Below are 25,992 nucleotides of genomic sequence, written 5' to 3' on the forward strand. Positions count from 1 at the left end.
GAAGTAAAATCAGAAGAATCACAGATTTATTGTTTAAAAAAAAAGTCATGATTTTTAAGAAAGTCTTGTGATTTTGGGGGGCCTGCTCCTGATGTTTGAACGCTAGGGGTTGTCAGTACTGGATCTGTTTCATAAGGAGGTACCAGGGGCACTTCTCTGACCTGAGCTGCTCTTTCAATCGATTTCCCCTTGCCCAGCTATTGAATGGATACGCAAGGCAAAGTGACTTATTCAGGACGCACATGCACAGCATCAGCTGTGAGGGGTTAAACCCCCTTTCTTGGTACCGAAAGCCCTAACACTGGCTGGCTTTGCAGGGTCATTGGTGTCATTTTCTCCTCTGCAAGGCCTCTTCCCTCCTCCACCTCCCCGCATCCACATCAGGCCTCTTAGCCCGCGCGCAGCTCCCCACCTTCCTGAGTTTGTGGTTTGCAGGAAGAATGCAAACTACCTGGGCCTGGGTCAGGGGGCTGGAGGAGGGGGGTTGGAATTCACAGCAATCTTCTCCTGACATCCTTTACACATTGTCCAAAGCAGAGCTGAAAGAGGCTGGCTGCACCTGTTGGTTCCGGTCAATGCTGGCCTAATTCTCCAAGCTCCTTTCTCTTTTCACGGGCATGCCCCGACCTGCCGGCCCATTGTCTCACATTCCCCGCTGCAGCTGAGAGGAACGTCAGCCTGTAACGGCTGGGTGCCATGGATGTTGTTTATATTTGTTTACCTCTCTGTCCTCTCCAGGGAGGGAGAGGAGGGAAAGGTAATAACAGCCGTGGAGCGGATGGGTTCCCTGGGGCTCCATGCTTGGTAGGATACACACATACGCTGCAGCTAGCAGAGGTGCCATCATGGGACAAAGATGGGGAAGAGCCTCCTCGTCTGCCCATCTCAAACCATCGTTGCAGGCAGCGATGGCTGGAAACACAGCCAGGCTCAGCGAAAAAGCCAGAGCCCCCAAAATGGTCCCTGGAGGGAGACAGTGGGTGATGCTGGAAAATATATTCACAATTAGGGGACTGGAAAACAGGACATGAGCAGATTAGCAGGGAGGGGCTGCAGCTAGAAAAAAGAAGTGCATGGGGGGAGGGGGAGAATCAGTGGGGGCTGCACCTTAATCTGTCACTACATATTAAATGTATACATTTCGAGAGCTCTGGGTCCATTCCAGACCTTGGGTAAGTCACTGCCCTTCGTTGTGCCTCGATTTCCCCAGCTTTTTTGTGGGGATGACGACACTCACCTCACCTAGCTCACTGGGGCATTGTGAGGCTTCACTGATGTTTGTACTGGGATCTGAACATCATTAGGGCACAATCTTCTGATGAGGAGTTCCGGACGCCGGGGCCCACTGCAGAGAACGCTTTGTCCCAAGTTCGAACCTGGGCCTCTCACCCCGGAGGAGTGCAGTTGTCTTGGGTGATTTTGGGGGGTAGAATGGTCCTGCAAAGTAGCTGGGATCCAAGTGAAGTGCCTTTGGGCTTACTTTTCCTTTATGCTATTCTGGTCATGTAAAGGGCTCTAGGCTTCAACTGTCTTCCCTGCTTCTTCCCCCACCTCTGGTCCTACATTGCACGCAGGTTAGGCTTAACGAATAATCCGGCCCCAGGCCTATGAAGCAAACAGAGAGCCACTAGCATTTGCAAAGCCTAGCTGTGAGGTGTTTATAGCACTCTTTGCTGTAAACAAGGGTGGCTGTTACCCGCTGGACCCCTTCAGCCTTTCTCTAGCAGCTGCATCCAACCTCAGATTGAGCAAGTTACAGTAGTCTGACCTGGAGGTGACAGAACCATGGACAACTATGGCATCTGATGCATCCGATGAAGTGAGCTGTAGCTCACGAAAGCTTATGCTCAAATAAATTGGTTAGTCTCTAAGGTGCCACAAGTACTCCTTTTCTTTTTGCAACTATGGCCAAGTCTCCATCTGAGAAAAGGTGGCAAAACCCTCCTGTGGAGACAGAGTAGCTAGGACTGAAGTGTCATCTTGAGATGCCTGATCCAATGCCCTCAATGACCGGGGAGGGTAAACTACTGGCAGCTCCTCAGGGTGCTTCCTCCCTCATACCTAGACTGAAAGACTAAGGCCAGAGGGACGGTGATCTAGTCTAACCTCCAAAGATCAGCATCACTTCTGTCTTTCATGGGTTGTACTTGGGACAACTGCCCTTCGTCCAAGCCTTGGGTGAGTTTCTCTCTTCCAGTATGTGTCCTGTACCCAGATGCTCTCAAACTTCGGAGCAGTTCACATCTCAGCCCTAGACCTGAACTCTTACCTGTGGGATTTGCCACTCAAAGTGGCAATGCCAGAAACTTCACCAGAAATCTTCCCATGAAATTTCTTGGCCAGTTCTGCAGACACAGGGAGGTTTGGATAAAGCATTTGCACTTCTGGATGCTTATTTGGGAACCTGAATTCCTAAACTTTGGAGGTTCGTTCATTGCTATGCAAAGCGTGTTCATTCCCTTCCCTCCCTTTATATCCTGCCCCCCCTCCCCTCCCAGTCTAGTATGTTAAAACTGGCTGAATTTTCATGATGAGAAAAAATAAGGGGATGCCCCCCCCTCCCCCATCAGCTGTGACCTCCTCAGAACACAAGGCATCAAATCCACACAAGGAAAACAAAAGCTGGGTAGATTAGCATTTCCAAACAGACCAGAGACAGCCCCAATCTCTGAGCTGTTTATTCTGGGCGTTGATTTTCAATATTTAGAATGATTAGCAAGTGAAAGCAGGTTGTTGCCAGGTTGGCTCTGTGCCAGCCCCCCCGCTCAATGGAAGCCAAAGAAAGAGAAGGCAAGAAAAGGAGAGAAAAGAAGGGCTTATGTGTATATGTTCCCTCTGTGAACGGGAGATTGGTTTGAGGTGTTGTTGTTTGCCCATTAAGAAAGGATGATAGATGAAGGGACATCTGGAGGAATATGGGAAATAAATAATAAAGGAATGATTGTGATGATCCTAATGACTGGCATTGATGCCTGGATCCTTTCATCCCTAGACACTCCACAAACTTTGCATAAACTCTGAGGCAATCCCTGAAGCTCCTTACCCAGCCAAGGCATCCACTGATTCCTGCAGGAGCCACAGGTGCTTATCACCTGGATTTGGCTCCGTGGTTTCAGAAAAGTTTGGCCAGAATAGAGGTTTACCGGATTTGCCCAGCTTCTCTTCTGCACACTTACAAAGAAGGATCGCTTCCTGCATCCCTGAAATGCAGCCACCTCTAGGATGGAGCGTGGCAGTTCTTTCTGGCCTCAGTCTAGCAGAACTCTTCAGCTCTGGAGTCACTTTAAGCACAATCCCAAATAGCTGTTCGTGGGCTTAAAGTGAGGCACGTGTTTAAGTGTTTTTTCTGGATCAGGGCCTGAAAGTCCAAGCAATGCTACATGATAGGAGGAAATGCACCATCTCCAATTGAAGTGCAGTGGGGATTTAGCTAGGAGCATGACAACCCAGGAATCCAGCTAATCCCCCATCTCTTACAGAGCAGGCAGGAGCTTTCTTTCAAATCTTTTCAGCAAAACCATAGGAACCATGGAGGATGGTTCAGTGGACTCAAATAATTCCACCCAACAACCATGGCTATGTCTGGACTCCACAGTTCTTACATTTTCTGCTGTTGCTATTGCTGATGAGATCCACCAGTGACAGCCAGGGACTCAGGCAGAGATCCTCTGCCCGGGTTCTAACCACGGATCTGTCTAACCCTGCCCTGATGACGAAGTGGCTCAAACGCCAGTGGCCACGGCTGACCTGGCCTATTTATATTAGTGGCTTTCCCTGAGCAGGGAATAATTGGCAGTAATAGGACATGTTACGGAGAGACAGTGCAGTGGAAGCAAAGCCTAAGGGTCTGGTTCTCTTTTGTGGCCAACTTCTCTTGGACAAAGCGAGTGAACACAGGATGTAATTAATACACTTCCCCCATCGGAAGGATTGCATTTCACACCCACTTTGCACTGGTGAAATTTATGATACCCAGTTCAGGGCACAGAATCAGGCCCTGGGGCCCACATCTGTTGATACATGCACTGATCCTATTGACTTCAGCTGAAGCTACACAGCTGCATGTGGGTTCAGTATACTAATCTAGCAAGCCGGTCGATTATATTTGTAGTAATATCATAATACCCAAGATGGAAGGAGACCAGGTCACCCCAACCTGTATATGTACTCCTCAGTCACTAATATTTGTAACCATTGAAGTCCTTATTGTACTAACACACTTCTAATGCTGCCTTCATGAATCCTTAATTACCTCTGCATAAAGAGGTTTTTCTAGTTCCCATAGAGAGGGGGCCCATGTTCCTCCACACAAGACCAACCCATGCAGGAGGATGGGAACTCCCTGACCCTGCAGACTCTCCCCTTAATTCTCCCATTGCACGTGTGGGGTTTTTCCCCATTGAAGAGGCAGGGGGTTTGCCCCCCAAAACCCTTGGATCTCAGGGGGTGTCATGGAAGCACAGAAGTCCTTGTCTCTACACTGCCACCTGGCGAGAGGGGTAAAAGGAAGGGGAAGAGAAGAGAAGAGAAACACAAGAAAGATAGTCAGGGAGAGACATAAGGAGAGAGGGAGGAGGTGAAAAGGCAGATGACCAGATACTAGGAGGCTGTAACAGTTTAAGAAGAGAGAGATAGAACAGTAGAAGAGTCATTGAGCCAACATGGTGTAACACCATTGATTTCCGCAGGACTCTGGGCAGAGAAGGCTGGGGGGTGGGAGTCCAGGTCTGGCCCTGTTCCGGGCAGCACCTATAGGATATGCTAGATGGTGTTGCTGCCATCAGGACATGTGTTGCAGTTTTCTATGCAAGTGTATTGGCATGGGCAGCAGCTCGTCAAACTGGCAAACAGCCTTTTAGCCCCTACAGAGATGTCCCAAGCTTCACTGGGAGCCTGCCTGGCTAAATAAACAAATCACTCCCCCACTTTCCCATTTGGCTAGTTAGTTTTGCAATTCACTGTAGCATGTGTGTGTGAGTGGGGGTGGAAAGGAGTGGGGGGCAAACGCACCACATCCCCGGGGAACAGATTGAAGCAATGGGATCTATGGGAGAGAAAGAGGCCAGGCTGCAAGCTGCAGTGTTTGAAAATCATGCTCTCCCAGGCAAGCCTGGGCAGGCCAGGCTCTGAAGGGGCCTTGACCTTCCTTTCTCTCCCTCTCCCTTTCTCACTGAGTACACACTGCGCTTTGTAAAAAGCAGCCCAGTCTCTTTAGCCTGCATTGGAGGGCAAAGTTTACAACCCAGGGAGAAAGTTTATTGTCTTGCATTCTTTCTCTCAATCTCCTTGGCTGGAAGAAAGCTCCAAGCTTTGATGGAAGAAAAGACCTCCAAGCCCTCCCCTCTCCCTGGTTACTACAGTATTGTCCCTGTCTGCCGAGGCCTCCCCCTACACACACACATTAGTCATACATCTTCTGGCTGCTGTTAAAAAAACAAAACAAAAAAAACCACACCATTGAAAAATTTTTGCTTGGAAGTTTGTTTTGTTGGTTTCACAGCTGAACTAAATGTGGTTGTTTCAGATCTTGCCGGGTGCTCCCCGTATCTCCGCCCCCTCCCCCTCACACACTTTAAAGGCCCACATCTCCTATTGGGGCATTATGTTTGTCATCCCTTTAAATTTTCCACGTCCATGCAAAATGCTCATCTGTTTCAAGGGGGTTTGAACAAAAGCAAGCAGCTTGCCTCTTGCAAAGCTAAAAAGGGCTGCTTCACATGGCCCCACTTCTGACAGCATAGCTGCCCCTGAGCAGTCAAAAAATCAGAAGTCAGTCGCCTCCCCCAAACTCATGAGATGTTAAGAAACAGTCAAAGCTGGGATCTTTTTATTTGCCTTCTGGGTTTTAACCCTTTGTGAGTCATGCTTTCAACCTTTTCTCCACAACGAGAAGAACTAGAAACTCACTGTGAAAAATAAAACAACAAAAAAGAAAGCTAAGATTCTTACACAATAACAGGACTCCAGCAGTTTGGGGCTTTAAGAAAACCCCCCACCACCAAATCTCACTTGCGATCAAATCAAGAGAGTTATAAACCAAGCTTCTATCTGCTCTGCATGAGCATTATAATCCTCATTGCTCTTTTCTTAAGAATATGGCCATGGCTTGGCCAAACTCCCCCCTTTTGCCCCTGTGTTCTAGTTAGCAGCTTCCCCCACCTCCCAGAGGTGGCTGCATTTCAGTGGGATTCCCATGTGTGCAGTTACCTATCAGGCCTGGTCTAGGTTTATTTGGTCCTGCCTTAGCACAGAGGGCTGGACTTGATGACTTCTCAAGATCCCTTCCAGCCCTACAGTTCTATGATCCATGGTTCAGGACCATTTGAGATGAACAGAGGGGTGGGCTATGGTGGCTTAAGTCATCTGGTGTGTGAGCCATTACCTTGCGCTCCCTCCAGGCTGGGTTAAAGACCCTCTGTGCCGTCTCTCCTTTAGTGCCCTCTTACCAGCGTCCAACACATGCACAGCCTTTATCTCCCCCACCAGGACACCTACCTTAGATGCTAGTTTTGATCCGGCTGCATGGGGGACCAGCTGCTGCCAATGGTGAGGAGGCTCTGCCCTTCCCACTAGGAGGAGTGCAGGGATTGGTGGTGCTGGGAGAGTAGCTGGTGCAAGTGCATTATGGGTAGCATCAATGCGCTGGCTCTGCAGAGAGTTAGTGCCGAAGATCAAGGGAGTGGTAGCGGAAGGAGCTAATCCTCAGCTTTCTGGTCAATGGCCTTTACCCTGCATCTATGCACCCAACAGACTTTTTCCCCCGCCCCCCAAGAACTGGGAACCTTTTTAAAGGCAGGTTTAAAGGCTGTTTATTACACAGGCCAGGCTGTGCTTGCCATCCCAGGCTGTTTGGAAAACATTCTGGGATCCTTAGATGTTAAAGTACAAAGAACATGGCATTTGCCCTTGACCTTGGACTTTCCGTGTATTCTGGGAGGTGGGGAAGGTCCCCCATCTCTGTCAGGGCACAGAGGCGCCCTTTCATGTCCCCTCGACCTGCTTTTATATCCCTGTTCTCGAGGCCCCTCTGTAACAAACACCTGCCTTCTGCTCAAGATATACGGCACAGGCTCCCTTTGGAACCCCTCCAGACTGCAGGGCCAGGCTGAGCAACTGGAAGAGCCTCCAGTGCTCCCAGGCCTCACCAGCCTAAGACTAGAGACCAAGGCTTGGGCTACCTGCACGGCAATGCTGAGCAGCTGGGCCTCATCTTTCCCTCTTCACCTTCTCTGCTGCTTTTTGTTCCTCTCCTCTGGGCTGAGGCAGCTGATCAGCATTGTTTTTAATGAAGGCACTCATTCTCTGCAAGCAGGGCTTGTGTCACCCTCCTCCTGGCTCTAATTCCCACTGCACTTCAGGGACACATTAGCCAGGGCGGAGACTAAAAGAGTTGCCCTCAATTGACCCAACCTAGAGGGCAGCTAGTAAAAAAAAAAAAAAAAAAATCTTACCTTGAGCCAAGCGATCAGACAGCAACCCCTGGGGCCTTCGGGCCTTGGGGATCAGGCAGCAGCCAACGGGGCCAGGTCAAATTGAAATGATACTGAAAACATTCTATGCAAAATCATCCATGTCCCTTTGCTCTCTGTGGCTGGCTGTGCTCCCACCCCCCCATTGTCCCATTCCTCTGCCCCCTAGGTAAAGATAGCCTCACCATCCCCACCATGGGCTGGGCTGAGCTCCCCAAACAACCTTCCTCTGCACACCTCTGAGGTCATGAAGAGTTCACCCCCCCCAGCCTTTCAAGTCGTTCTCCCCCCCCCGCCCCGCCTCTAACATCCTTGTGGAGCCAATTGCTTCTCAGCGTAATTAACCTCAAGTGGTTTCATCTGTTACTGTCTCTTTTGTGCGGTTCCCCCACCCTCCCCAGCTCACGGCCTCCTTCCCTGGGTTGCTGGGGCTTCTCTTCTGCTCTGAAGAGCTGGCTGGCTTTGAGCAACAGGAAGCGTTTTCCCCCACAACCGCTCTTAAAATGGGCTTCTGTGGATCCAGTTGCTTTTGAGGGGACCAGTGCCTCACCCCTGAATCGCACTTTCATCCAGTTAATTTGTGAGGATGTGGGGTGCTAAATGCTTCTTTCTCTGCTCTGGCGAAACAACCTGGGATCAGGGCAAAACTCAGAGACAGCCCCTAGTATCAAGTTGAATGGCTCCTCCCCGGGGGCAGCTATGGGACCTAGAGGAGACAGTTTGAACTCAATAAGGACATATAATATCTTATGGTCTGAACTATTGTTTGTTAGACGTGTTTTTAGTCATATTACTCCCAAGCGTCTTACAATTCCCCTGCCAATAAACAGCCGCACATCTCTGTGCTGTAAGAAGTCTAGATGGAAAAACATCATTACAGCAACCAAAACTGGGCCATCCCACTGCTCCACATCTTCAACATATTTCTGGTGGTCCAGATCTCTTGGCTACCATCTCTGGTCCTTCCTCTCCATTAGCGTATTAAAAGAAAAAGGTGTATATGGTATTTCCAGCCAGCTCTCAATCAACTGACCATTGAGAGATTAGTTTCCAGTGCCGGGCATCATGGGTATCTCAAAAATATGTGTGCGCAAAATGTGGGCCAAATCAGTCAGGTGAAAGTCTCTTTGAGGTCAGTGGATGTTCCAACAGAGAAAGGACCGAGTTAAAAGACCTCAGGATTTGGCCCAATGGAAGTTTGCTTGTGTAAAGACTTTGGACTCTAGCTGTTTGTGTTTGGAAAGCTGCCTCTTCTGCTCTCCCCTGGAGTGAAAGTTCCCAGACTGGAGTGGGTGAAAATGTTTCCCTTTGGAGCAATGAAACCCAGACATCTCATAGGTGGGTTTGCAGAACCTCTAATTACAGGCAACCCTGATGGCCTTGGACATCAACAGGAGCACGGGTCCTATCAGGAGAAGAGGAATGGGTGGGGTGGAAGGGTGCTCTTGGGGCTAAGACTAGGACTTAGCGACTAGGAGATTTGGGTTCAGATGCTAGCTCTGCCACAGACTCCCTTTATGATCTTGGGCATGTCACTTCACCTCTCTGTTCCTCAGTTCCCCAGCTGTAAATTGGGGAGAGTAATCCTTCTTTTGTCTAGTAGTTAGATGGTAACATCTTCAGCACTGATTCTTACTATGTGTTGATACTGTATAGACAGATTAAGGCAATACGGGGGCCTAGACCCACCAAGACACAAGACCTCTTTTGGCTCCACCCCATGCTGTGGCTCCATCTCTTCACTTTGAATGACATGGGGGCCCCTCTCCCATACCAGAGAGGTTGGAGCAGTGGCATGGGGCCCCACTTTCCCTCCCAGGAGTTTCTGCTCCCTGCAGGGGTCCCTCTCCCCACTCAGACAGGTGCAGTAACAGGGGCATCTCCCAGGACTTACCCCAGTAACTGAGGCATACCTGGTTGGGTGGGCTGAGCCTGCGGCACTTTTGGTGCCCCTTGCACACACACTGTTCTGATGGGGTTAGCGTGGGCTAGGCCTCCCGGCCCAATGAGGCTTGGTGTTAACACCTCATTAAGATGAATGAGGTAGTTCACACTCCACAGAGCTACTACTGCAGGGTCTCTGAAGATTCAGGCACACTTAGGTCATTTTTCCAAGCTTTTCTTCTCAACCCATGAGAGCCTTTAGGCGTTAAGAACATAAGAACGGCCATACTGGGTCAGACCAAAGGTCCATCTAGCCCAGTATCCTGTCTTCTGACAGTGGCCAGTGCCAGGTGCCCCAGAGGGAATGAATAGAACAGATCAAGTGATCCATCCTGTCGCCCATTCCCAGCTTCTGGCAAAGAGAGGCTAGGGACACCATCCCTGCCCATCCTGGCTAATAGCCATTGATGGACCTATCCTCCATGAACTTATATAGTTCTTTTTTGACCCCTGTTATGGTTTTGGCCTTCACAACATCCTCTGGCAAGGAGTTCCACAAGTTGACCGTGCGTTGTGTGAAAAATACTACCTTTTGTTTGTTTTAAACTTGCTGCCTATTAATTTCATTGGGTGACCCCTACTTCCATGACCCCTAGTTACTGTAGTAGAAATAAATAATAATAATATTGCATTTTACATCTTGACCCCTCAGATGGTGTACTTCTCCCATCCCTAAAAATCTTATGCCTCCATGAAAAGAGAAGAAAAATGATCCAGCGGTTAGGGCACTCTCTGGACTTGGGAAACCAGAGTTGAAGTCCCTACTCCACCACAGACATTCGGTCTTACCTTGGGCAAGTTACTTAGCCTCTCTATGCCACCATTCCCCATCTATACAATGAAGACAACCACTGACCAACCTTCCAGGAATGCTGTGAGGGTAAATGCATTAAAAATATTGTGAGGGGTTCGGCTGCCATGGTAAATGGGGGCCATATAAGTAGTGGACAGAAAGAGACTCAAGGTCAGTGCTTTAGGGAAACAAGGAGGCAAAACCAGTTTTTCATTGGACATGTTTTTTAATTGTAAATAGCTTTCCATGAAAAAGGTTAAATTGCACACTTATCTTTGCAGTTCTTCCAGCATCTGTATGAAACAGGCCCCGAAACAGGAGAAAGAAACAAAAAAAAATGAAGCATTACAAAAAAGAAACAAAACACTGGACTAGGCCCAGTCTGATCACCAGTAGCCTTGGAATGGAGATGGAAGCCATGCAGCTATGTCTCACTGGGTGGAAATGCAGCCAGCTCTCGAAACAGTGCAGGCTGGTGGAGGACACCCCCATTAGTTTTTGCTGAGGTTTTTTGGAGGTTGTTCACTGAGTATGTGAGATGGTTAAAATTCCAACCCTACTTCCTCATTTTATGGAGGACTAGTGGGACCAACCCTCTGGAGCCATTTGGCAGTCATTGCAGCTGGTATCTTTTGATTGTCCGCCAGACCCAGGGGAGCATTGTCTAAACCATGGACCCTAAGGTTACATCTACACTGCAAGAAAAATCTCATGCCAATGAGTCTCAGAGCCCAGGTTAATCGACTTGGGCTTGCAGGGCTCTTGCTGTGGGGCTAAAAATTGTAGTGTGGATGTTCAGGCTTGGGCTGGAGCCCAGGCTCTGAGCCCCATCCGCCCCATGGGGTTTCAGAGTCTGGGCTCCTGCTGCAATATTTAGCCCCACAACCTGAGCCCAAGCCAGTGGACCTGGGCCAGCCACGGTTGTGCCACAGGTCTCTTATTGAAGTGTAGACACATCCTAAGAGTTCCACCCCACTCCAGCAGCCACCTGTATGGAGATCAATGGGTGAACATCCTCTGCTGCGGTAAGCGTGAGTCGCTCCATTGACCTCAATGGAGCTAGGCCGATTTGCACCAGCTGAGGATCTAGCCCTATGTACCTGAAAACCCATATGCAATGCATTGCATTTCCGACCTCTGTGACCTTGAATGCAAGTTAATTCATTAGTTAATACAAGGGTTGTCTTTTCCAGCATTAAATCAGGCTGTTTTTTTAAAACGACAACTAGACTCCAGCTAAGTTAGTTTGCTCACATCAAGGTTCCTAAATTCTTACTATAGTTTCTAAACAAACAAACAAAAAAAAGTTTATAGTTTTATGTTTTTCAACAAGTCTAACACACTCCAAAGTAACTTCTTCTTTCTGCGAACTAGCAGCTACGTTACGTTAACTATATTTGCCTGTACCAACAGAGAGGCTTAGAATCTGATTCTCTAGAGCTTGAATTCAAGTTTGAGCAAGATTTTTTATTTTTAACTACCATAATATTTCTTTGCTGCCTATGCATATTTCACAGACACCTGTCCACACTCCCATTAGCAAACCAATTAGGGGGTAGATCTTCGACAGGTAAATCAGCGTAGCTCTGTTGAAGTCAGTAGAGCTACGGCAATTTTCACCAGCTGAGGCTCTGGTCCCAAGTTGTTAAGTCTCGAGAAAGGAGTCAGGTACTTTGCTTCTCCTTGCTCTGCCTTTCCAGGCACTGAAAAACACCAGGATATTTTCTACCTGCTTTGGAGAAACCTTTAGCCTGCCGGCATCCCCTTCACACCTTTAAGAGGCAGTATGGTCACAGGACTGGGAGCGAGGCTGTGCTGTTAGGCCTTGGGCAAATCAGTTAATTGATCCCTGCCTTGTCACCCCCATCTGTAAAAGGGGGTAATAATACTTACCTTGCAGGGGTGCTGTGAGAATTAGCTGGTTAACCTTTGTGCAGCGGGTTGGAGATGGTAAGTGCTCATACTGATTATTGCTTTAGGAGACGAGCAGAGTAAAGGGGACACATTCGGTAAGGCAGAGAAGGGATTCTAAACTCTGCTTTTGTTCATAACTAATGTTTGTTGCATACACAGTCTTTGGCCTCTTACTCCCTGACCGAGCCCCGGATCCAGATTTCATTTTTCATTAGTCCCATACAAGAACATTCGTTTAAATAAAATACAAAATCACCAAGAGCTGGGGAGCATCCCCCTGCATGGGAAACCCCAACATAACAATTCCAAAAGAAAGCAATGTTTGATCACAGCTGTCTCACTGAGGGAGAAGGCTTGGTCCTTAATCACCCATCACTTGATTTGTCTCCTGGATCATCACAAAGGCTGTTCAGAGCCTGACATACAGGCTGATGAAGGGGATGCTTTCGGTTCACAGTTTCTGATCAGAAAATAGTACATTGTTTTGTCAATCATTCAGAAATGTAGCAGGTTCACAGTGACACCATTCTAGGCCTTACAGCAAATACAATCGCTCGTGACTCGAGGCAAGGAGTTCAAGATACAAAAATAAGTAAGAGCACAATCTGGAGAAAGTCAAGTCTCTTCTCCTTCTCTCCTGTCTTGATCCTTTTCTTGATCCTTAAAGAAATTCATTGCTTCTGATGTAGGAATTTTCCTTTGCATATTTTGTTACAATAAACATCTGACACGCTTCATTTTTAATTTGCAGAAAAATTAACATTAGTCTTTATACAGCACAGAAAAAACCCCGTTTCCACTGCCATCCCATCAAAAAGGTACTCTACTGATTGTGCTAAAAATATAAGTTTCTTTGAATAGATATATATTTATATATAATAGACTATACAGAAACATCTGAAGAGGGCGACTTGCTGATTTGCATCTGATTTTACAGATCTCATCTTCTTCCCTAGCCCCAATTCTGGAGGAAGGTTGAATTTATAGAACCCAGAAGGAACTTTTATTTACCTGCTACTTAATTATCTCATGTTATATCTGGGAATATCCCTGGACAGAGAAAAAAAAAAGAGAGAGAGAGAGAGAGTCAAATGGAGAAGAACGAGAAGGAAATTGCACATGGTCTACAATGTCCAAAGTCATCAGGAAATCTCAGCTCTTGCATGTAACTCAGCAACTGTTCTCCTTTGTCCTAGAGGGAACATATGTTCCTTCCATTTCCACAAAACATAGGATAATCTACATTTCTTTAAAAAAACAGAGTCCCAAAATAAGTAATTATTTCTTCTCTTAGGGAAACCCAAGAGGCAGAGACTTCTCCTGATGTGTCGCTAACAGATATATCCAGCCAAATCTTCTGAGTTTCTTTTGGAGTTTCTGTGAATAACCATACTTTGCAGCTGATAAAAGTCAACGTGGATGTCCCTGTTTTTAGAGATCTTGTCCCTTGTAATCTCCAGCAGCAATGGGAGTATCTTGCTAATAGATAAAGTCTACCTGGGTTTAACTTGATCCTTCTAACCGGCAGCGGCCTCTTATAAAAAAGATCCCATACTGCTCCAGTCACTCATGTCTGTTGGCAAAGAAGAGTCGTTGAGTTCAAACAACTGGTCCATGTTGACCGAATTTGAGAGATAATCGTTTCTCTCTTCATCCCAGGGATGCTGAAGGAAAGAAGTGGCCATGAAGGTTTCATCAAAGTCTAAGTTGTTCTGGTTGGATTCTGTTAGGACCTGATCCTGCCCAACGGGGCACCATTCCTGTGGACAGTCAATGTGTCTTCCATGCACTGTCAAGTCCACATCTCTGGTTATTGGGCTAATTGGAGGTGTGAGCTCCAGATCCTCGAAAGTGGAGAAGTCACCATTCAAGGTGGTATCAAAGATAGCTTCCCAGTCAAAGTCACCTTTCAATGAGCCAAGCTCTGTCTGTTCTTCCTGGGTGAGCAAGGGGGAGCTAGAGAGGCGAGCTGTCTTGTGCATCCGTTTGGGCAATGGCTGCTTACGTTTGTGGCCCATTTTCCCATCTGCTGGGTTCCAATTCTGATCACTCGTGACTTCCTCAAACTCTTTGAGCAGCTGCTGTGACTCCATGTTGACATTCAAGACACTGTCATTGGACCAAGAGGATGCTGCCTGGTTGGCAGCAGTCCCGGCTTCTTGTTGGACTCTGCTGGTGAAGGCCGGGTGGATCTGCACAGGGGGCATCCTGCGTTTCTTGAAGGCTCCATTCATGAGCCTGTCTGCGTACTGAGGGTCGATCTTCCAGAACCCACCTTTCCCCGGCTCGTCCTTCTCTCGCGGCACCTTGATGAAGCACTTGTTCAAGGATAGGTTGTGGCGGATGGAATTCTAAACCCAAAAGAAAACAGCGAGGTTGGACATGTGCAACTTTGTAAATGATCCATTACAAAACATAAACCCCTCCAGTGGGGTGAAGATACATAGGACCATCAGGGAGCTTCTAACAATCAGAAAACAGAGATGGCTGCAACAGGAAAACACATCCCAGGCCAAATCCTGAGTTGTGTGGCAGAGCAGAAACCTCCTTGGCCAGCCATGTAAGTATCAAAGTGGAGGCAGCCACCTCCATTCCAAACCGATCCAAAATAGCCAGAGCCAAGGGGCCTGATCCAGAGCCCACTGAATTCAACAGGAGTCTTTTCTCTTGAATTTGGATCATTCCCATGGAAAGGCGGGATGGGGTGTGTGCTGCGCCAGCGTTAGCAACAGTGAGAAATGATTTAGCAAAATTAGCCAAGTGTAGATACCCTTCTACCTCTGGTGTCATCACGGCACCTAGATCCCACCTAGGCATGTGTGCTCCCTTCTTCAGAAATGCCCTCAATGCACAGGCCCACGTGCTGGTTATTCCTACTCTGACTAGGAACCGATTGCACATGGGGCTGGCCTTGGCCACGGACACCCATTTACATTGGATTTGCACCCCCCATTAATTGCTCCCATTTCGAGCACCATTGCTGAATTTGTCCGTAAGGCTTAGGAAAGCTTGGTATGAAATCACTGTCTGTATCTTCCTAAACACAAACCAAAACAGCTGCAAAAATGGAAAAAGAAAAGGAACTTTCTGCTTCCCGTTGAGCTGCTCTGAAAAACATGAATGTCGAGAGCGATGTGCATAATCAGAAAGGAAACTCAGTTATTGGGTAAATAACGCTGTGTTACACTATACAAAGCCAAGAGGGTGTAAAGAGATTGGATATGGTGAAGGGCTTTTTTTTTTTTTAATGTTGCCTGGATATCTTTATGCTTATTCATCCATAATCCGTATTGCCGGATAGCAAAAACAAAGCTTGAATGCCTGGAGCCCTTACAAAAAAAAAAAAAAAAAAGAAAACTACAGAAAACCAACACCCCTCCTCCAGGCTGAAACTCCCTGGGCAAGTTGGCTCCTCTCCAAAGCATGCAGCTCCCACAGGAATCTATCCATCTCCCCCAGCATATGGGTGGCATGACCTTTTGAGTCTGTCTCCACTTACAGAAATTGGGGTAGAGGGATGAGAACACAGCTACAGTGGGAGAATAGGAAAGAGGGGGGGGGGGGAAATCCAGCAAACATTCCAGACTCCAGGGATTCAGAATTTACTGTTTAATGAAATTTTACAAAGGTCAGAGAATTCCAAGCCAAATCCTCCATCCCCACCCCCAAATTTCACTCAGCCTGGCTTGCCTACAGTTGATTATTACCCAGCCAGTTTGCATATTTATCATTCCTCCCTACAACAAGCAATCTAACCACCTGCATCTTTGCAGAGAGGGATTGAGAACTTTTTTTGTTTATAAACGCATTTAATTGAAAATATGGTAACTATCCAGAATTCAGAGGAGAAGTCAAAATATTACCTACCACTTGCCTCCTACTTGCCTGCTCTTGTGTATTCCCCAGTGCCCAAGAACATTGACATGCTAATTCTAGGTGATGTAAACCGACAAGAACTCTCATCTGTGGCGGTTCTTTATCTAGGTGAGTTTCCCTCAATCGCTGGCACTCACAGCCTTTGTGCCTGTTCTCTGCCAGCACTCATACCATGAGTGTGACCCTGCCGGCTCCAGTGGAACTGCTCCCAATTTACAGAATAAGTGAACCAGTTACTGCTGCCCCCTCCAATTTCGCAGTGCATGTGCCAACCTGGTATGGAGATTGGGGAGCTATCACAAGCATAAGGTGGGGGTTGGAGATGCCCAGGATTCACCTGGGTTTAGAGCGGGTGAGGTTGAAGGGGAGACAGTGGGCACTAGTTGATCTAGTCATGGTTCCATGGCTGCTGCCAGGCTGAGCTAACCTCCACCTGGGTGCAACTCCTTGTTTTGTCAGACTGATTTTGTTTAAACCCAGAACAATTTTGGAGTCATGTCCTGAGCAGGGCAGGTCTGGTCTCCTTGTTCTCAAAGTTCTTAAAAGGACGGTCGACAGCCGGAAGGAGCTGGCACATTAACGAGGTAAGCAGGCAGCTGAACCGTGGAAACTGGATTTTGCAGCCATTTCATCTGTGGCTGGCCAGTGCCCACTGCCATGGGAACCCGTGTTTGATGGACCTGATTCACCCCTGTGCTGCTGCAGAGCTTGACCCTCTCCTATCCTGGGGTTGCCAGGGCCGGCTCAGTCTCTAGCGTAGGTGAGACTCAATTGGCACCCTGCCTGCCATGGCCAATATGGCCCATGCAGCAGCCTGGGATTAACCAGGGGTGGGAACACCCTGGCCACGCCTCCTCCTACCCATGACGCATCGTTGGAACACCTCCTGTGCCAGGAGTTCCAAGGAGGGGAGAGCATGGAGCCAGTGTATGTGGGGAAGGTCCTTGTGTTGAATACGTTCCCTAGGGGGCCTAAGGTGGCTTTGTGACCAGAGATGAACCTGGTCCAGTGATTACCCCCACCAGCTTGGGGAACATCTTCAGGTTAACTCCCAGGCTGCAGCCAGTTTAGGGTTCAGTCTTGAAAGGAGCACAGGGTGTTACTTAGCATTATCTTTGTTATGATGATCTCCAGCAATCTAGGGAAGTTGTTCGTCCTTTGAACAGAAGGCAAAGGAAGCTGGCCCTGGACACGTTTTTCCATTGGCAGAAGAAAGGCAAGACAAAGGAACACTGAGGCTCAGGGCTCTCATCACAATGATGAAATTTTCCCTCTCACTCCACAAGCCCCTGTAGGGTACACGGCTCTGTACTGAAAGGGGGCACAGCTTTCCATTGTACTATACGTTGGAAAGGAACAGTGTTTGCTGATCTAAACACTGCTGATCAGGGATTTTTTACATTAAGGTATTAACCCTTCCCCTAGATCTTTTCCTTTGCGGCTGTAGAAATTGCTGGCTCAGAGATCTGATGAATTCACTAATCCACCAGGGGATTGAAGAAATGAGTCCTCAGTTTTAGGGCTGCCAGCTCCTATGTCTGAAGAGAACAAGGAGGTGGTGCTCAGGGATAGAGATGCCTCCCAACGGGAGCGCCGGCAAGCAGCAGGGAGGAGTTTCAACTGCTTACTGCAGAATTTGTACCTTTCAGTATCATCAAAATGGCAGTGGCCTATCGCAGGATAATGGCCATCTCACTGTAGCCAATAGCTCGCCTGGTCAAAGCCACCCTTCAAGGCACTGTTGGGTTTCTAATCTCTGGAATAGGGGAGCCTCCCGTGGGTCTCTGATCCTGATACAGAAGTTAAACACATCAGATACAATCTCCCTTCCCCTCTCCCTTCAGCTCGTTCTCCCTGTTTTTCCATCCTCTCTTTGTCATTGTTCCCCAGACTCATCCCCTCTCCTCCACTGTCTTTTTCTTTCCCCCGTCCCTCTTCTCCTTTCTGTGCTCTCCGAGCCAAATTCTCTTCTCCATTACACTGGTGCAGCACCACTGAATTGTGCTGATGTAACAGAGGAGAATTTGTCCTTTTGTCGCCAATCTCAGCCTCTGTCCAGCACTGGAGGAGTGATAGATAATCGCTAACTTTGACAAGGGTAAATTCCTGTTTATACTGGGCTATGGTCCCGTTTACAGCAGCTTCTGTGTGCTAGAGAATGTTCACTCAAGGCAAAAGACCTGGGCAGGAAACACACCAAAAGTCATTAATTGGATCCTGAAGAAAAAGAAAAGAAAAAGAAAAGAAAAGAACTGCTGCCATGAGTGCCACCATTAGAAGGTCTGCTGCCAATGTTAATATATCAACAGAAGACTCCCACTTCTGCAGAACCATTTAGAATTGGCAGCACAGCTCCTGATGCTCCTGTAAACACATGCAATGGATGCTAGATGCACAATGTTGGAACACGGTGTCCATTGCTCCTTCTTGTACTGCTCTGGGCCAATTTGGAGCGGGACCACCAGCAGCTCTTGAGGAATACCTGACTTCATCTATTTCCCCAAGTTCTTCTACTGGCACCATTACTGCAGTGTCTGATCAGCTAGGGCAAGTCCGCCCCAACCCAACCAGCATACTGCACATGCGTATCTTTAGGGACAGATGCAGAGAGGGAGGAACGGTGGCTCTTTGGGATCCCTACCTGCCAGGTGGGGTCAGCGTGTCTGAAGTAGCAGAAGTTGTCTGTAATCCATTTGTAGATGGCCGAAAGGGTGATTTTGGTTTTCTTGCTGGCTTCCATGGCCATGCAGATGAGCGTCGCATAGGAGTAAGGGGGCTTCACATGGGGGTTGGTCTTGTAATCTATGTCTTCCAAGGGCTGGGCCTGCATGCCCATCCCCAGGTGAGTAGTCCTGGAGGTGGAAGATGATATGGGCTTGCCGGGGGTGTGGGGCATCCCAATGCAAGCTGGGTCAGCAGCCAAGGGGGAGCAAGGAGCAGCAGAGCCAGGGATCTTATGGTAGCCGTGAGGGTCCGAGCTGCTGGGAGAAGAGGAAGACTTGCCCACGTTGGCATTGATGATGGAAAACTCTTGCAGCCACTGTAGGCTGGTCAGACTGTCGTCCAGGTTCGCAGAGTCCCCCATGCTGTTTTCCTGCCCTCTTTCTTCCTCTGACTGCAGGTTCAACCAGCTGTCAGCCATGTCTGGGGAGGCCAGAATGGGCAGGTCCAACATTCAGGAGGTGTGGGGTGAACCGAGGTGGGGGAAGGAAGGGGGAAAGGGACGATCCTGCAAGAACAACATGAAGAGATTCAAGATCCCTGACAAACAGGCAACTCACAATAGTCAACAGGTTTCAGAGTAACAGCCGTGTTAGTCTGTATTCGCAAAAAGAAAAGGAGTACTTGTGGGTTTTCAACCTAATGCTCACAAAGACCCTGGCTCCGTTTATGCCTGGTGTGCCTCTGCAGATGACATCGAAGTCACACCAGGGATGGCTGAGTCTCCCTTCTCCATCCAGCCTCCCACACAAGGCAGATGGAGTTCACTTGTGCCATTTACAGCAGCTATCTTCTGAATCACCAGAATCCAAGCAGCTCTGATGCTATTGACACTGTATTCGAATTACCATGGGAGCATTACACCAAACCAGAGACTTGTACCTCCTTCTGGGTGCTAACACTTTTCTTGGTGGACTTTAATTCCATGGGCGACAAACCAAAATAATAGCCTCCTGCATTTGTCAAAGTGCCCTGAGTATTTCTTAGATTACTAACTTCCATTTCCTTGTTGCATTTCATTTTTCTCTTTATGCAGGGCCCTGCCATCTTTGAAAAACAACAGGTGTATAAAGATATTTATAGCAACCCAGGGGATTTAGAGGTATAGCATCTATTAATTTTAATGGAAGATGCATCTAAATCCCTTTGACTGCTTTGGCAACCATAACTGTGTATTTCTTCCAAAGAGAAATGCAGTCACGATTAGAATACAAGTGTTATTTCAGGCCAAAGAGGTGTGTAGCATCTCCTCTGTGCCAAGCTAACAGCCAGACGTAATTGTAAATTCTGCTGGTGTCTTATTTGGATAATGTAGCTGTTAAATAGCTCAGATAAAATGCTGGAGATTCTAAATTAACAAACAAATGTAACAATCCAGGAACTCCCAGCAAGTGAAGGTTTGCAACAGAGGTCACCCTCTCTTTAAACACACAAAAAGGTGCAAAACTAAACAAAAATATGAGGTGTTACTGCACCAAACCATTAAAATTGTAGAATACTGTTGTGCGTTGTGAAAAAAGGAATGTTCTGTCTAAATATACCTGCAAGTAAAAAACCCCGCAAAACTATGGCATAGTTACCCATTAACTTTCAAATAAATGCTCTTACTTACGGCCTTGATTAGCGTAGCCGGTATGACACCTTCAGCAGCAGAAAAAAATATCTGCACTTTCCAATGTTCTGGGCTGCAGAAATAAAGCTAAATGCATTTGCCACAAAACCGAACTCACTCAATATTTCTGGGGTCCTTACCTGATCCTTATCAAAGTCCCACGGCTCCCAAAGTTCACAGCTCAGCAGGAATGTTCTGGAAAAAAGGGAATTTCTACTTTTCCCCCCTTGGATAAATTATTACCCAAAGCTCTGCCAGCGCTCCTTTATTGCAGAGCTGCAGTGATTTGTAAGCAGCAGAATGACTGTCATTAAGTAGCTGCTCAAAAAGGCTTCGCTGGATGCTATGGAGACACTCCGCCCCTATAAACAGCTTCCATCCTTGTTATTGGCCCACTGATCTCCATGGAGAGCGCAGTCACTTGCCAGTTTCATCTGCAATTCGGCCGGCCGTTTGGACAAACTTTTTCTTTTCTTCTTCCCCCTCTTTCCTCTCCCCCTTTCCCTAGTAAGTTGTTGTTCGCAGACCTGAATGTTTCACATCTGGAGGCGAGGAAAGAACACCCATCTAAATCCCCAGCTAAGACTGGGCCCGGTTTGTTTTCTAAAGGGATGGAGCTGGTATGTGGGGGGTCGCCGTCCACTGATTTAGGTGTGGTAGCCGCAAAAGAGGGGCCAGGTGGGATTACTGCTCTGAGTTTCCTTAGGACAAATTAAAGTCCAGTTGAAATAGCTCACAGGTGCCTATTATTCATTGGGAGGCTAAAGAAACAGCTGCCAAAACCTCCCCAACTTGACAACCAGAATGATCGATGCCCTGAAAAGAAGGGGATGGTTTAAACCCTCGACTCTCTGTTCGCTTGGGACAAATTTTGGGATCCTCTCTGCCCAGTTAAACTCCATTTACCAGCCTCTTCTTGCTGCCCATGGAAGAGGGCTCCTTTCCAATTGCCTACCCTCTCTGCTGCTGGGAGAGGATGAGGAGCCAGGGGGAGCATCCCTGCGTAGGGGTCCCTGCCGTTCCCGGGGCTCTCTCCTGGCTGTAGGAGGAATTAAGAGAAAGCCTTTCATGCTGCTGCTAAGCATTTGGAGGCCCAGTTCACCCCTGCGGCAGCCCGGTTGCAGTCAGTGGAGTTGGCATCTGGGAGGAAACGGGCCCCTTTTCCACTTACCTGCCGGGGCTCTATGAAGCTGTGACCTCTGTGTGTAACCTGAAGTCATTAGCTCAGGGGGAAAGCTGAAGGGGAGCGAGGGGCTGACAGACCCCTCAGTCAAAGGGACTGCTGGGTTCTTCGGTGCTTTAATTAAGACGGTTACAGTCACATTCCTCTATAATGACTCCCTGCCCCCACAAGCCAGTTATTCTAAGAGTCCTTAATGAAAAATAACTCCCGCTCAAGAGAGGAAAGCATAGTGCCCTCCACAGCACATTCCCCTGGTACAGCCAAGATGGGTCAGTGGGAGACGCCTCCCTGAGGAGGAAAAGTGCCCCAAAGCCCAGCACTGCCCCAGGTTAGCGGGAGCTCTGAGGTGGAGTTTAGCATGCAAGGGTTGTTCGCTCTCAGCTCTGTGTCTGGGCCCAGCCTCCAATGGGATGGCAATATGGCCACACACTTCTGGCAGCCCAAATCCCTGTTAAGCAGTCATCTCAGCGCTGCAACTGGACCGCACCATGGGGGAAGCGAAAGGGGTAAACAAAACTCCCCTCCAGCCCAGCCCAGTGAAGGACTGGAAGGGGAGGGAAGAGCTGAGACTGTGTAGCCCTGGTTTTCCTTCAGCTCCTGAGCTGTGTCAAGGAAGTTTACTGAATCACTGCAGAGATGCCGGCCGGTCAGTGCTGATATTTGCCGGCCACCCCTTGCCACGTGATAGTGATCAGCAGCTTCTGCTCTCTTCCTGAAACCGGAGAACCACCACCCCAATACTGTACCACTGGGGTTTGCATAGCAACTTCCATGCAACAGCATCGTACAATGCGTCCTCGCCAGCTATGTGCCACGGAGTCACACCAGGGATGGGTTGGGCCCAACACATACAGATGTGACGGCTCTTATCTTGGCTGACGCACAGAGAGCCTGCAGAGCTAAAAGCACGTGCTGCTGCTCTGCTGGGGCTGTAACTGCCTCACACCATCTGCAGGTCTGGCACAGGGGGGTCTTGACCCACCCTGCCCATTGCGTTACACAAGCCCACTGGGCAGGTTGCAAAATACCAGGCAGACAGTTGGGGGTTTGCCCCAGGACACCTAGGGTGCTGCCCTAGTGTGAAAAATAAAGCAGGAAAATCAGGGTAACGTAAATTTACTTTCATCCTTTGATTCTCCAAATAAAGTATTCCTGTGGGATAACAGCTCTGGTGCCCCAAGCCTCCAAAGCAGCCCATGAACAACCCGAGAGCAGCAGCTAAGGGTGTGTCTTCACTACTGACTTTTGAAAGAGCACCTTGCGATAGCCTAGGACCATCCCCTCCAGATTCACGCCCAGGACTCTGGACCAGCAACGGGGAGGCGACCCAGCAGAGAATCCAGCTCAGGTTTTCCAGTGAGCACAACACGTGCATTGCTGGGGCGGGGCTTTGGGTGTTATGCCAATGCTGGTAGAATCACCGCATGTGTCCAGTCCCCTGCACTCATGGCAGGACGGAGTATTATCTAGACCATTCCTGACAGGTGTTTGTCGAACCTGCTCTTAAAAACTTCCAATGATGGAGATTCCACCACCTCATGTGGATGCTCTTAAATCTTTTCTGTTTTCTCCATTCCCGCATTCCCTAAAATTTCCCACCTTTGCACCTGTTGATCCAGCTCTACCAATGCTAGCAAAAGGGGGTGCTCCAGTGTGAACAAAGCACTAGCAGCTGTGGGTGTTCTAACCTCTGTGTCACCTTAGAGCTGCTCCGAGTAGGGTTAGACAAGACAGGGGTTAGAACCTGCAGCCCTGTCTACACTAACGCTCCTACTGTGCCATCACTGTGTGTGGGAGGAAAGTGAACACAGACACAGGCAGGCAGTGCAGAAGTGATCAATAAAGTGCTTTGTTTATGCACCTCACTACTGAATCGATTTTGGGAGCTCCCACAAACCCTCAGTCCTTTCTTGTGGCATCTAGGCAGTTACCAAGCACATGGACAGCCAAGACACCCTGCTAAACATTTTCAAGTTTGTACACAATTTGGAACGGAGGTTTGTGTGCTTAAGCAAAATCTCTCTCTGGGGTTTTAATAATAACCAGCTGAAGTGTCCTGTGCCACACAGGGAATGTATCTCTGACAGCAGGGTGGGCATCACATGGACTGGAAGAGAGCCTGCGAGTGGCTGCTTTATACTTAATGCAAATCCTACAGAAAATGATTTTCCTCCCTGGATCCATCAGAGACAACCCGAGAGCTTCACCACAGCAACTGCCTCGTGGTCAGCAAGCAGGGAGTCGAGGCACGGTAGAGCTCACAGAACCACCCAGGATGGGGTATGATATGGGGCCTTCCTTAAATAAGATGTCGCTTTTCTCCTTGCTCCTTTGTGCTTCCAGCACAACACCCCTGGGTGCCACTCAGGATGTACCTGCTCCCCCATAAAGAACCCTAATTTCTTGTGCTTCTTCACTAGGAATCAGGGAGGCCCTTAAACTTCCAGAGATCAGGTGGGTTTGTTAGGCCTGGTCTACACTACAAACTTACATCAGTATCATTATGTCCCTCAGGGGTGTGAAAAATCCACCACCCTCCCCGAGCAATGTAGTTATACCCACCCAATGCCCCCGCAGACAGCGCTAAGTTGACTGGAGAGCTCTCCTCTCGGGGAGGTGGACTATGCCAAGCATAGTAGCATCTCTATTAAAGCGCTGCAGCTGTGCCCCGGCAGCGCCGTATGTGAAGATGAGCCCTGAGTAAGGGGCAGCCTTGCCTCCTGGGGATTCCCAGCCAGTCATTACAGGGGAAATCCTGTCGCCCTTACCCTGCATCAGATCCATCCGTACGGAGGTACGGAGGGGAAACTTCCACTGAAGTTAACGGGAACTCACCTGAGTCAAAGAAAGTTAAATCATGAGCCAGCCTCTCCAGATTTGGCCCTGATGTGATTGTTCCCCAGTCTCCGAGATCTACAGAGAGGAAATCCATTCCTGTGGGGCATGATAATCAGCATTTCCCTTTTAACATAATATGCCCAGCTTTAAAAGGAGACGCAATGTTGATGCCAGACTGATTAGCTCACTCTCTCCCCCCGCCCCACCCCCCGCCCCATAATATGGCATTCAAGCAACAGGGCAAGACTGGGAATTGAAGGAATCTAGTCTCTAGTCTTTCATCTAGCACAGGCTTTCTGGGTGACCCTGGAGCAAGTCACTTACTCACTCCTAGCCTCAGTTTCCCCAGGCGTGGGATAATAATACAGACCTACTTCACAGGGATATTGTGATGATCAGTATTTGTTTATTTGTATTGCAGTAATCTCTAGACATCCCAGTTATGGACCAAGGCCCCTTTGTGCTAGGCGCTGAACAAACACCCCCGCTCCGGGGGGGTCGCTGCCCCAAAGAGCTTACAATCTAAGTAACATCCATCAGTTCCTTTACAGTGCTTTGCAATCCATGGATGGAAGGTGCTATAGACATGCAAAGTATGGTTTATTAATTACTCATTGGCATCAAACTCCCCGTCCTACACTCACAGAATCATTCCATTTGTTTTCTTTCATCAGTTGTACTTTACTTAGAGTTGATCACAGCCTTCGTTGTGGGCTCTCCACCTCTTTTTTGCTCTTCCCCCACCCTTTATAAAACTCCTTTTTTTGCATCCCCTCTCTCCTCTGGGTCAGTGAGAAGTGAATAATGTAGTGCAAGAATGTGGGGCCATTTGTCCTGACTAATCCTCAGCCATGTTTCTGACTAATGCATGCCACCTGCTGATTGTAACCGATCGCTACATTCTCTCAGTGACCCAGACCTGTAGGCAGACCCAGCAGCTGAGTCATCACGGATCAGCTGCATTCTGCCTTGCTGAACAGCATTGTACCAGATGCTCCAACCAAAATAGGGTGACCAGATGCCCCGATTTTATAGGAACAGCCTGAATTTTTGGGTCCTTTTCTCACATAGGCACCTATTACCCCCCAACTCCTGTCCTGATTTTTGACACTTGCTGTCTGGTCAGCCTACACCAAAACCTCTAGATCCATTTCATCGCTAGGAAGAGAAACCATTCAGAGCTTACAGGGGAAGGAGTTTCTTCCTTATCTGAGCTTTCTGATCGTCACAGCTAAGAAAAGGGCGAGCAAAACATCCCTATTCATGCTCCCTGTGTCTTTATAATGCCAAACGTCTTTGCCCACACACAGAAAGGTGCTTGAAAAACTGGCTTGTGCAGGTTTTGTCTGGCTGGCGACCTGGCTGAGATACAAGGGCCCAAGCCTGCTTTCAACTGCACCCTGTAAATCTGGAGAACTCAGCTGAAGTCAGTAAAGTTATTCTGAATTTCCTTCAGTGTCACTGAGAGAAGATTTTTGGCCCTTAATAGATGTGCGATACCTTTCATTAAACATACTTTTAAGCACCAAGAACATGCTTGAAGCAAGATTTGGAACTGGTTTCCTTTCTTTGCAAGTTTATGACAGATGAAGATCTAGGTTAATTAGGCTGAGCAGTGAGTGAAGAGGGCCGGCAAGTGCAT

General features: G+C 48.2%; 1 protein-coding gene across 1 annotated transcript; it reads right to left on the reverse strand.

The window, feature by feature from the left end:
* Positions 1 to 10,412: 10,412 nt before the first annotated feature.
* Positions 10,413 to 20,647, reverse strand: FOXJ1 (forkhead box J1). The gene is made up of 3 exons (XM_048818176.2): positions 20,470 to 20,647; positions 18,638 to 19,225; positions 10,413 to 14,471 (listed from the first exon to the last, which is right to left on the reverse strand). The coding sequence occupies exons 2-3, from the start codon at positions 19,169 to 19,171 to the stop codon at positions 13,656 to 13,658; spliced, it is 1,350 nt and encodes a 449-aa protein (XP_048674133.1). The 5' UTR covers positions 19,172 to 19,225; positions 20,470 to 20,647; the 3' UTR covers positions 10,413 to 13,655.
* Positions 20,648 to 25,992: the final 5,345 nt, after the last annotated feature.

Source organism: Caretta caretta, chromosome 14 (genome assembly GCF_965140235.1).
Source record: "Caretta caretta isolate rCarCar2 chromosome 14, rCarCar1.hap1, whole genome shotgun sequence".
Lineage (NCBI taxonomy): Eukaryota > Metazoa > Chordata > Testudines > Cheloniidae > Caretta > Caretta caretta.

Coding starts and splice junctions, on each gene's coding strand:
- FOXJ1 (XM_048818176.2), bottom strand. CDS start 19,171: ATGTTGGACCTGCCCATTCTGGCCTCCCCAGACATGGCTGACAGCTGG. Junction 14,472..18,637: donor ACGCTGACCCCACCTGGCAG/GTAGGGATCCCA, acceptor TTTTGGGTTTAG/AATTCCATCCGCCACAACCT.